The 13,074-nt window shown below is 33.4% G+C and overlaps 1 protein-coding gene across 17 annotated transcripts in view; it reads left to right on the top strand.

Annotated features, from left to right (window-relative positions):
- C2CD5 (C2 calcium dependent domain containing 5) overlaps nt 1–13,074 on the top strand; it is a 76,748-nt gene that overhangs the window by 10,618 nt on the left and 53,056 nt on the right. For 9 of the 17 annotated variants that reach the window (XM_031443984.2, XM_064479100.1, XM_064479102.1 and 6 more), the window contains exons 5-8: nt 1,236–1,331; nt 1,915–2,070; nt 3,323–3,521; nt 8,522–8,673. In XM_031443984.2, coding sequence (XP_031299844.1) covers nt 1,236–1,331; nt 1,915–2,070; nt 3,323–3,521; nt 8,522–8,673 — 603 coding nt within the window. Of the gene's footprint in view, nt 1–1,235; nt 1,332–1,914; nt 2,071–3,322; nt 3,522–7,404; nt 7,530–8,521; nt 8,674–11,804; nt 11,997–13,074 lie in introns of all 17 variants that reach the window. The other 8 variants (XM_031443981.2, XM_064479098.1, XM_064479107.1 and 5 more) reach the window with 2 other exon arrangements.

Here is a 13,074-nt window from a genome sequence, read left to right as displayed (position 1 = left end):
TACATATATGTGATATCATTGGATAAATTGGTAGAATAAGTGATAAAATGTTTATCCTTGAATAGTTTCATTTTGAGACTATAATTTAACTTTTCTTCTTTGTCCTCTTTTGCTTTATTTCCATATTTTCTACACTGTATGTATATAATCTTTGTAATCAGGAAATAAAATCCAGTCAAATGTTACATTACCAGTAAGAAAAGCTGCTGGAGAATTAATCTGGGCTTGGATTAAAGGCAGTAGCTATATGAGTGAAAGAATTTTCCAGACATTTCATATAAAATATCATTACAGTTGGTTTAATATGCTCAATGGGCCCTTTGTTAGGAAAGCAGTCATCTCTTATTTCATGGGTAATGAACAAGTCACTCTTCTTGGAAGGTCTTTCTCCACAAGTGTGAATTTGACATGAAGTCAGAGCAGTCAGAAATATTTAGCAAACATTTCGACATAGGGGCTAGGCCATTTTTATGTGTTCATTTCATCTTCTGAAAAAATTTTTTTCTTGGAAATTAAAGTTTAATAAAAGTTAAATAAGTTACATCGTGTCAATAGCTAGTTCAGAGGTGGGGCCAGGATTAAAAGTCAGATCTTTATTATCCCAAAGTAAATGCTCTTCACAACTAACACAAGAATCTGATTTAACACAAAAGAAGCTTTATTCGTCTCAGTGAATTAGTTAAAATAAGCTAACAAAGAGATTTCAAGAAAGAGGGTTTTTCAGAAGATGCCCTAACACATTAAAATGACTCAGCCCCTATCTCTGAACATTTATTAAATATTTTCATTTGACTGTCCTGACTTCATGTCAGAGTCATACTTGTGGCAGAAGACCTTATTTTAACTCATAATTCTATAGAAATTACCTTATTGGGTTGGTGTGTGCACTATGACATACTGCACCTAAAGCGTTTAGAACGTTATCAGTGCTCAGCAAACATTATTGTCATCATCATCATTGTCATCGATATAAATGGAACTCCTTTCCAGTTAGTCTTGGTTCCAGTAATTGGAGACTTGTGCTGAAGATGAAAATTACTCATTCCCTAATGCATACATAGTTTTCAGGAAATGTAAAAAAAAACTACTTAGGAATGAAAATAACACGGAGAAAAGTTAACCTTGCTATTTTGATTGGTACATTATTTTAAAATAATTGGCATTTATTTGCTTGATTGTTTAATTATACTTTAGATTCTTGAGGTAGTAACTTGATTTTCCTTTTGAAATTATAGGTATCCGTGGGGAAATCAATGTAGTTGTCAAAGTAGACCTCTTCAACGATTTAAACCGATTCAGGCAGTCGTCATGTGGAGTGAAATTCTTCTGCAGTGAGTAAATATATTTTATTACTCACTTGACAGGAAATTTAATAATGTTAAATATGGGAAGTCAAATTAATATTTCAGAAGGCCAATGGAAAACCTACTATACTTTGGTTTTAAGGCCAATGAGAAAATTGTTAATTTTTCAGAAACAATTCTGGGGACTCTCTCTGATTTTCAAAAATTATTTTTTAATTTATTATTTAAAAAAAAATTTTTTTCGTTTCGAACCCTTGTGTCAAGGGCTGACTTTCAGTAAATCACAGTGAGGGAGTTGCTCTGCTACGTACGAAGCCCTGACCCAGAAACAGACTCTACCTGATTTTAAAGTAAATGATACTTAATTTGTTTTACAAGTTCAGAGAAATTTTTTTTAAGAAAAATCCAGTGGCCATGTGCATACACACAGTAGTCATGTTGAACTTAGAAGACTGATTAGAAATATTACTATAATTGCATCGAGCTTATCACAGTAAATGATGTTCTCGTACTATATATCCAAAAGGTAAGAATTTAGTTGTACATTTTTAAAAAGTTGAATTTAACCTTGTGATAAATAGAAGCATAACAGATAATTTTCTTTTAACAGCAACATCTATTCCAAAATGCTACAGAGCTGTGATAATTCATGGATTTGTAGAAGAACTTGTGGTCAATGAAGACCCAGAATATCAATGGATTGATCGAATTCGCACACCAAGGGCATCAAATGAGGCCAGACAGAGACTCATTTCCTTAATGTCAGGTATTTTAAAAAAATAATAACTTCATTACTGATTGACTTAACATGCTAAAATTCTTCACTTCCTTTTGGCATGCCACCTAAAATTCTACAATGAAGACTGAATTGTAAGTGGCTGATTCCCTACCCCTGGCCCCATCCTCCTAAGGTGCATTGCCACCTCATAGCAAGAAGAAATCAGAATCAGAAACGTGTAGCTCCTTCTTAACTAGGTAGAAAAAGGAAATTGTGCTCATGAGGTAGCATAGTGGAAAGTTCCCTGCTGAGCAGAAAAGTAGGAAACTGGGTTCTGGTTTTCCTCCTTTGATCATTCCTTTGTAATCACAGTTTGCATAATCTCTCTAAGGCTTTTTGTTTAAATGTTGCCTTTTCATAGTCCTTCTCTGACATCTTGAAGCTCCTTCTGCACCTCGCCCCCCTCCCCCCCAGCCTTGCAACTCTTACTGTATTATCTTTATTTTTCTTTGAAGAACTTATTTCCATCTAAAATGTATATTTATGAGTGTGTGTGTATATATATATTAATAAAAATAAATGTTATATTTATATTTAACAAGTATATATTTGTATTTATAAGTACAAATGTTAATTTGTATATATTAAACATATAGTTAAATAGAAAAATACAACTATGTACTTATATTAATGCATTAATTGTATTTAATTGATATTTATAAGTATATATAAATGTTGTATGTAACGTAATATATGTTATACTTTATATACTAAATAGTAATTTAATTATATGCTTTATATTTGTATTTATTCTACATATTTGTATCATATATACATTACATACAATCATATGTAATGAATATATACTATATTTATATTAGAATATATTACATGCTGTGTATTCTGTATGTTATATTTATGTTGTATTTGTTTCCTTATTTTTTATCCATTTCTCCTGCCATTACATAAACTCTGATAGACTTGGGGCTTCGTCTTGTTCACCTCTGTGTCTCTAGCACTTAAAAGAAAGGAAAAGTGCCAGGCACATGGTGCACAAGCAGAAATTATTTGGTAAACGAATGCATGAATGAGTGAACCGCACTTGCCCCATCCGTGAAATGTAGCCAATAATATCTTACCTTCCTGAAAGTAGGAGGCTGGACCAGATAATCTTTTAGGTTCCCTTCAAGTTCTAAAGATCTACAATTTGGGGGTCTCTTTTCTGTTACTACTGTATCCGGCTTTATATTATGTAACGTGGAGCTATGAGGCCGACTGAGTTTTCTTCCTTTTCTCGTAGGCGAACTGCAGAGGAAGATTGGCTTGAAAGTGCTTGAAATGAGAGGAAATGCGGTGGTTGGGTACTTACAGTGCTTTGATCTGGAAGGCGAATCTGGGTTAGTGGTACGAGCCATAGGAACAGCGTGCACACTGGATAAATTAAGTAGCCCAGCAGCATTCCTTCCCGCATGTAATTCCCCATCCAAAGAAATGAAGGAGTAAGTATGACTCGATGAACTGTTCTTACGGAGCTTCTTTTCTTTCACCTACATTATTTTCATTTGATTTGAAGCATTTTAGTAGAATTGTTCAACATAACATTTTTCCTGTGGCGATTTTTCTTATCAGAGATGACCATCAAAGTTTGAAGCTTAAAACCATGTAGATATTCGTCGTATTTTCTTTATACTGTCTTAATATGAAATTCAAATCAAGTAACGTAAAATTAAACTCGTTTCAGATCTTTAGACACTGTATACCTAAAGCATAAAATGAATGTTTATGTATTGTGTGGGATTTTACTTATTGTCTGGGGAATGCTTAAAACTCTATACCTGATAATCCAATTATGCTCGTTACTAGCACACAGGATAGAGAGCAGGAAAGACTGACCTGTGCAGGGGTCTCAAACTCTGTATCTATAGAAGCCAAGCAGTTTATATAAATAAAATAATTGGGAATAAGTAAATGGGGAATACTGGGGAATGTGTAAAGCAGATGTTGGCAGATGTTTTCTATAAAAGGCCAGATAGTAAATATTTCAGGCACTGGCCATATATAGTTTTTATCTTTGTTTACCAAAAAAAAGAGTTTGTCAATCTTGATCTAAAGGAATTTAGACTCTTACATTTTTAAAAAAAACTATTTGTGATCCAACAAAACACTTCTCTTGGCTCGTTTTGGCTTCTTTGTCCTCATTTGTGCCTAAGGCAGAGATTCTCACCGTGGTGGTGGTGGTGCTGTCAACAAGGAATGCTTGAAATGAAAATTTGCTGTTGTAATAATTGGGGTGAGGGGGATGATTCTGTTGAGGACCAGGAATGCTGACTGTCTTACACAGCAAGGGACAACTCTGTACAACAAAGACCTGTTCCAACCTAAATGCCAGTAGTACTTCCACTGAGAACCATTGCTCTACAGATTCTTCTAGATCAAGGAAGGATCAGCAGAGTTTTTCTATAAATGACCAGAAGGGACATAATTTAGTCTTTGCCAACAGCAAGGACCCCACTCTGCCGGTGTTGCCTGAAAGCAGCCATCAATAGTAAATGAATGCCAGTATCTGTGTTCCAATAAACCTTATTTATTTCCCAAACAGATGGCAAGGTGGGTTTGGCCTGTAGCGTGTAGTTTGCTGACCCCTGTCCTGTGTCATCAGGGAGTCAGAGTTCTGTGGTCACAAAACCCGAAATGTTTTCCAGTTCAGCAGTAGTCAAGAGAGGTTGACTAGAAAGCAGTCCCAATCTTTGTAAAAGTGAGATTTTTCTCTTTATCTCAGCTTATTCTCTTTTAATCATTTCCCTTCTGCTGGCCTTTAGTGATTAGGATTAAATTTTAGTTACAAGAGGGAGCACAGTATTACATATGTTGCCTAATTTTATTCGGAAATACATTAATAAGTTAAAAATTTGTTTTAAATAAATTGAGTGACTTTGCTGTATATGCCATTTAAAATATGTCTTCAAAAGATATGAACTGCTTGCTGCTATAGGTTAAGTCAGATTGCTATAAGTAACTTTTTGAGGGATTTAGATTTGTTTTTTTCTCCTTCCGTAGTAAATTTAAGTAAAGACCTGGGTCCCTTCTTCTGCCACCCTCCCACTTTTTCTGTGCTGCCTGAAGGGGCCTGGCCTTTGCAGCTATGATGTCTGAAGTTCTCCTCTTTCCATTAAATTACTTAATGGAAAGAAAGCTGTACTTAGAATGGTATGTGGGTAATGGAGGAGCACATTTTGCCTGCATTCAGGAAGAGTTCCATTAATGTAAATCTGGGATTGTCTAATAAGTTTTCTTTTTTTCTAATTTTGTTGTAGCCATTTGCCTTAAATTATCTAACATTCACACCATGCTTCATTAAGATTTTCTGATGGCATCTTACTACCTAAGTCATGTTATTTAAAGAACAAAACAAAACCCTCAGGCCGCTTTATTTCAAGCAGTTTCTTTCTATTTTTGATAATGAATCCATTTGGGTGCTAGTTTAAAATTGTTTGACTCAGCTGATTATAATTATTCTGGTATTTAATTTTAACATTCTTGATTCTAGACAGGAATTTGATAAAAGGTAGTTTGAATTATGTCCCTGTCTGAATGGATTTAATGTTAGAAATAGTACTAGGGTTTTATTGTAAGGCAACCTTTCATGAAAGGAGACTGAAAGAATTAGTACTCCAGGAATACATTATGGTGAGGATCCCCGCAGTGTCCTTGGATTTTAATTTGATGTCATTATTTGACCGTTTATCAATGTTCATATTATTTTATTCATTTTATTTTACTTTTATTAATGGTATGTTCTACTCCATCAGTTTATGTTTTCCTTTTAGATGTTTAGTATAAGTCTCTTTGGTGTTCCCTAGTTGAACTATCCTGATGGTAGAAAGTGCATTTAAATGATCTATCGATTCTCTACTTTAAAAAAAAAGTACTTTCTAGGAGACTTGAGCCATAATTTATCCTCTATACAGCATTGATTCTTAGACTTTTTAACTCCATTAGTCACTTCAACAGAGAAAGAAAAAGCAAAAATAAAGCCTCACTCAATTGTTTGTATATAAACTGATCACCAATGGATATTTGATTTATATCAAATACGTTTAAAATTTAAATTAGCAACAAAAGCAGAATCACTTGTCCTATTGTAAAAGCAATGATATTTCAGAAAGTAGTCTACAGACCCTACAAAAGACCATTATTGTCCATTAATGGTAACTCATGTTTGGAATCTCGACAAATTGTGATTGTTGGGAATGTTCACTGGGCAATGGAAAAGGGGAAAAAAAGGCCAGGGAAGGTTGTGCTCTTGACCTCCTTTCAACTTGAATTCTGAAAAATGGGAATATGATAGTTTTTCAGAGGGCAGTCACTTACGATTCTTTTCATCTCATTGAGCTTAAGGGAAGGCATTACACAGTGAAATAATTGCTAATATGAAGTCTAGGATTCTTAATTATATGAGATACCATTTTGCCTCATCCACTATCACTAAACCCTTTTATCTAAATTTCTTCATGAAAATTTTAAATGACACAGATGAATACATATCTATGTGTCTGGTCTAATCTTTACACATGCATAGCTGCGGTCTCTTCCCGGATGTAAGTTGATATCTTACAAAATTTCAATTCAGAATGTAGTTTAAATAAGTTTTGTTTAAGTTTAAATAATATATTGTTAGAGAACTAGACAAAAGTCATTCATATTGCTTAGTTAGTGTGTTTTTAAAAGCAGTGCCCCTTTGCTTTGTTTTGTTCCCAGTGTAGCCTGGTTCTAAGCTCTGTACTTGGTGTGCTGAAATACGGAATGATCAGATCTGCTTACACTCATTCAGTTCACTCCTTTCTCTTGACGCTGTCTGTCTTTTTTATATTCTTAAGGACCCCTATCTTGAGATCCTAGATGGAAACAGTTCTGTTACATAAGCTTTCTTTATATAAAAATATAATTAATTACATCGGCAATTATCGATATCTCAGTTTCAAAGGTAGTATAAGAACTTCACCTTGGACTTTTCATTTTTATGAGTGTTTTCTCCCTGAAATACTGGTTAGAAAGCTCTATGGTGATCAAAATAATGACAAACATTTCAAAGCAAGCTAAAATCCAACTCTTAGTCTTTCTTAATCTAATGCCATTCACAGATCTGCTTGCAATTTTTCTTATTCACAATCCTAATTTATTAATCTGATCCTTGATACCTGTATCCTAACAAATTAATAATTAGCTGTTCCTTTTCATTTCAACCTGTTTTGTGCATGCCAGGGAATAAATAATAATTCCTCTCCCCTAACTAAAGCGCCTTTGAAATTATTTTAACATGACTTTGCTATCTGTTGTATGTATTGTTTTCTTTTCTTCCACTTTGACCACAAATTCCCCCAGGTCTCCGCTGGTTCATCCTCCAAGCCATGGATGCCGCTCGACTCACAACAGCCCAATTCACACTGCTACTGGCTCACGACTTACTCAGAACTTCTCTGTGTCTGTTCCCACTCTCATCTATACTGGTACGAGACCGCTCAGACTGCAGAGCTGGGGAGGCAGGCCACGGGCAGAGTGGCTGCAGAGGGCAGGCAGGCAGGGAGCGTAGGCAGGTACCACCAGTCTTTGCTTCCTCCCTTTCTCACTCCTAGTCCAGCGGCAGCGAAGAAATCCTGTGTTTAGCCGCCGCTCTGAGAAGCTCTAACTACATGGAAGTGAAAGTGTTCTTCCCACTTCCAAAGTCTCTTCCACAGATCCTCCAGGAACCCTATCTTGTGTATCTGTTCTGTGAGTTTTTAGGAGCATCCTCCAGTATGTATTTTTTGCTGATATTTCTGCATTTGGTTAGAAACAAAATTGCTGATTGGAAGACTCTAAACACGAAAGCTGCCAAAGCTTCCAATTTGTTTATTTTTTTACTTTATGTACAAAACTTGTTGCAGTAGGGTCTGATTTGTTCTGTGGAAGAGAGCTGTGGAAAACAGGTAAGTGACTATTCTGCATCAAGTGCAATGTTTCTGTGTAGCTGTATTCATGTTCCACTCTGCTGTGTTTTTAGCTGTGGCACTCTTGATGCTATAGGATAAGGAAACATGCTTTTCTTTTAAAGATATCTGTGTGTGCAAATATAAAAACTATTGTGAATATTTACACACACTGTTTGCAGTCATCATTTTTTCTTTTGTAACTTAAAAAAGCATTGTTTGAAAATATTTTGTCATGTATTTATTTTCTTTTACTTCTTCTTTTATTAATGTTTTTTACCCCCTTGGTCTGCCATTTCATGCTTTTTTGCTTTTTTATGTGGCTTATTAACTGTTTCAATGCAGATAATTATTTATCTGGAGAATGATGAATGGTTAAACAGCAATTGGATGTCTTTGGCCTCATACCCAGCTCCACTCTTAAGAAATGACTGCTGGCCCTGCCCAATACTTTCCTGGTGTTTGGATCATGCTGCCGCCGTCGAGTCCTTTGGCACATGATTACTTAATATTTTTCCACCTTCTTCTGGCAGGATTCCCTTCAATGAAGATCCCAACCCCAATACTCACTCATCAGGACCCTCAACCCCTCTGAAAAACCAAACTTATTCCTTTTCACCTTCCAAGTCCTACAGTCGACAGTCCTCTTCTTCTGACACAGATTTGAGTTTGACACCCAAAACTGGTAAGGCGCTTCCACTCACCTTTTCTTTTTTTCTTTTTTTTTTCTCCCAGATTTGTTTCTGTTCCTTATTAGCTTTCCATCCAAGCCTTTCTTCCTGTTTTTGGCGTTCAAGTTAAAAGAGAATGTGAATGCTGATCGTTTTCAGTTACAATTAAAATGTGAAAATTTTGTATAGTTCAGAAGTTATCTTGTTCAGAGATTGACATTTTGTTGATTGAATCATACTGTAGATATGAAATCTAGGATTTACTTTTGCATGTAGACATATTTCATTTCATTCTCAAATTAAAAGGAATAACATCTTAACACATTTGAATAGAAAGTGACATTAGTAGCTTGTAATCCAATTCCTCATGCAGTATAAGCATTTTTTAATTCATTGTTTTTATTTCTGGATTTAATTCTAAGATTTTTATTATGAAAAAATCTTAAGAACAGCTGATATGCTTATATTAGAGCACATATATCTGTCTATTAGCTTCTTATTTAAAATGTTTGATTTTGCTAGTCTTATTCTCTAGGTTAGAAAACAGCATTTTTGCTTTATTTATTCTTGCATATTTCTCAGTGTATGAAATTTATCATTTTTCCCTCTCCTATTTGTATTTTGATAATCTCTGCACTTTTATAAATGTTTTATGATACAAATTGATTAAAAAATCAAATTAGTTTCATACTCCTTAAAATAGAATTAGCTTATTTAAATCACTAAATTATTATTCTTAAGAAAAATAGGAAAGTAACAACATTTAAAAGTTAATAGTTTGCAATTTTTGTAGATAATATTTTTGTCTGAGAGATTTCTTGCCAGATTAATGAAAACATTTTGCCTGATTCTTGTTTGCATTTTTTAAACTTACCTTTAATAACCTATTTTTGTGTTAGGCAAGAAATTTATAAAATGACCCCAGATTTTATGAAAACAGTGAAAAGAAATCTAATTCTAGAACCAGGGCTAGTTCCAAGGTAAAGAAAGGGCATTTTTAAAAGGCCTATAGATCATAACATTTATTTTTATAAATATAGTCACAAAACATAAAGAAGATAATAATATCTACTTCTTTGAAAAGAATAGCCTTATTTTTACATATATAATTATGAGTAACATCTTAAAATAATATGACATTTGATAGTAATGGATGCTTTGGAATGTGGCATTTTAACCATATTCATGTCATAAAAACTGAACCACTGAAATTGTAAGGAAGTGGGTTTTTTTGTTTTGTTTGTTTTTAAATAAAGAATGAGAGTCTGGCCTTGAAATTCATGACAGTCAAAACAAGAAAGACTTCGGATAGTATTGAAGAGTAAGTTTTCTTAAAAATATTTTTGAGGCTTTGTCCACTGATGGTTTATTTGTGTATTCCAGGCCAATTTTCAGTATTCTTGTCTTTATTTTTCTTTGCCATTACTGTAGACCCAGTTTTGAAAGTCTTTCCTTGGTCTTTCTGCTGCTTTTTCTTTAATTCACCAGAAAGGCCAAGCCTAAAGAAAACTGAACCAGACTTTTCTCCCCTTAGCTTTCAAGTAGGCAGTCAATTGTATTATCAATGAAAACACTTTTGCATTTTATTTTCTAGCTTCAAATTTTTAGTTTCCAAGAATTCTTTTATAATAGAGGTATTGTTCTTATGTATTTATTTATAAGTTGCCTCTAAATAAGTTATTTTGTTTTGCCAATAATTATTCACTACCTCAATTTCATATTTATAGGATATTAGCAGGTTTTAGTCCTTTGGCCTTATCATGAGTCCCTAAAAATTTCTGAATACTCCTGAGGAAGGTTCCTATTTCTCATGGAAATTTAAAATGGCAAAATTATGAATGATCTAAAATTTCTAAAGCTGTAGTTCAGCAAGTGTTTCATGATTCTTTGCCTTCTGATTTACCTACATACAAACTCAATCTCTTAAATAGAATAGGTAAGTTGTTTATGATTGATTGATTCTGTGTAAATTGGAGAGCCAAAAATACAGTTAATAAAACTTAAACTGAGAAAGTTGGTTTTCTGTTTATTAAGCTATCACCTACCTTCAGATGGGTCTTGTTTTTAAAAGATTTCCTGTAACTTTATTTCTGTAGATTCTAATTTTTGACATTTTACAAGGCTTTACAATTTCATATATTTTTTTCAAGTACTCAATTAGTAGAATTGGAACTTTTAGAATGCTAGTATAAGGATATTGTTTTGACACCTGACTCAGGCTAATTTTTACTTTTTTTGGTCAGACTTTTTGCCACGTATGTTTTTTTCTTTGGCCCTTAGGTACTCTTTTTAAATGCAAACAATACTATGATCAGATTTGAGCATGTACAATTTTAGAGGAAAAAGAAAAGCGTAATTACATCTTGAAGCTGGACAGAAAGATGATAATATTTTATTTGAACTTAATAATGGCAACTGTCTGCTTAACATGGTAGCAAATATTTGATTTTTTTTATGGGTATTCAATTAAAAATACCCATAAGTGATATATTTTAGTTAGGAATATTTGAAGACCTGTACTTTTGCCACTTTAGTGTTTATTTTTTTGTAGAACTTATTTATTTTAATTTTGAGGGTAATTAGGTTTATTTATTTATTTATTTATTTATTTATTTATTTATGTATTTATGTATTTATGTATTTATGTATTTATGTATTTATTTATTTATTTAATGGAGGGACTGGGGGTTGAACCCAAGACCTCCTGCATGCTAAGTGTGCACTCTGCCACTGAGCCATACCCTCCCCCTTTAAATTAGTGTTTATATTTGAGTTAGCAAGTTTCCGGCTTTAAAAAATGTACATTTTAAACTTACACATTCTTCAGCAAAAAAGGCAGGTAATTTGTTTTTAAGAAGTCAGCTAAAAGTAGTTAGAATGGCATAAAATTCTTTATCAGTGATTTAAAAGTTTTTTAATGAATGCATAGTTTGTAAACATCTTGTTAAGTTTTAGACTGTACCTTTTATTTATGTTATGTTGAATAGATGATCTTGCTAATGACTTCATAAGCTTACTGTACTTTGTACATGCATTTTGCACTTCATTTTTACTGTTATGTTTTGCTTCATCATTGCTTTCCTTATTCTGCATTTTCTGATCATCTTCTGAATCTGCATCTTTTCTCTGCTACTTTCCTCCACAGCACCTTACCCACAGGGGCCTAGGATTTACCTGTGTCCCAGCTCCCCCTCTCTCTCTCGTGGTTCCCTTCATCTTAAAAAGTCCTGTCTCCTCCTCTCGGAATCTAGCCTTCCCCCTCATCCTTCTAGCCTTGTCAGCCCAGTTCTGAGGAAAAGTGTTTCTTTCAGTGAAGAGCTGTTCCTGGCTGCTTCTGGTAGGATCACATTATGTCAGCTTTTTAATCCCTTTATTTGAAAGAATCTTTGAAAAAAATTAATTATTTCATACCATAAACAAGTGTTGGGTATTTTATGCAGAATGTACTTCTGATTTTTCTTACTGACAGAGTTAAATGATTGGAATTATCATGAAGACGTAATTGAGAATTACTTGATGGATAGTTATGAATATTCTGCTAAAATTATTTTATATGTTAAAAATTATATGTCTGAGGACATAGATCTGCATATTTCCAATAATTTAGGTTCTCATTACTAGAGTTTCTGTTTTAGATGCTTTACTTTCTTTCCCTTCACACCAACTGCATTCATGTTGGACCCATATCATCATGTTGCTAAACCATATGGTTACATTATTAAATTATTCTGTTTGAATCAGTTTAAGTCTCATTTTTGTGACAATTCTTTCATTATGCATTTTTTTCTGTCCATTGCATTAATTTTCAAGTTACTCTGTATTTTCTGATGTTTCATTTATCTCGACAAAATTGCATTTTATTTTATGGCTTTCAGTATGCTTCATATAAAGATCTTAGTTTCATTTCTGTGTTTAGTATTGTATAGTCTCAAAAAACCGTATTTAGGTTACTACAAGAAAAATAAGTTTCTTTCTTATTTTTAAGGAACAAAATGGGACTATACACATGCTAACCTTTGTTTCCTTATCCAAGAACAGCTAAAAATGTAAAAGTAAATTAGTTCCTTTTTTAAGTCATTGTAGTAAATCTGCCTGTATGTATCTTTAGTTTTAAAAGGTGGGACTCAACTAATTAGCTGTAGTTCATAGAGTACTGGCTTTTCACCTGTCCCCTGCTTTCTATCATTCTTTGACCATAGTTGGTCTAGTAATATTATCAAAAGAATAAAACAAAGTAGGGAAAGAAATTTAAAATTAAGCCTTTAAAAAAATACATCTAAGAGCTTGGGAAATGTAATTATTTCATCCATAGTTGTATACATTTGTGATGTGTCTATTATATGTCCATGATTTTTAGTTTTTAAAAAGATTTTATGTTAATTTTTGTAAATGAGTGTTGAGAACTGTGATATGAG

This window comes from Camelus dromedarius, chromosome 25, assembly GCF_036321535.1.
Source record: "Camelus dromedarius isolate mCamDro1 chromosome 25, mCamDro1.pat, whole genome shotgun sequence".
Lineage (NCBI taxonomy): Eukaryota > Metazoa > Chordata > Mammalia > Artiodactyla > Camelidae > Camelus > Camelus dromedarius.
Note: the sequence above shows the minus strand (reverse complement) of the source record. Positions and strands in the feature narration are given on the sequence as shown.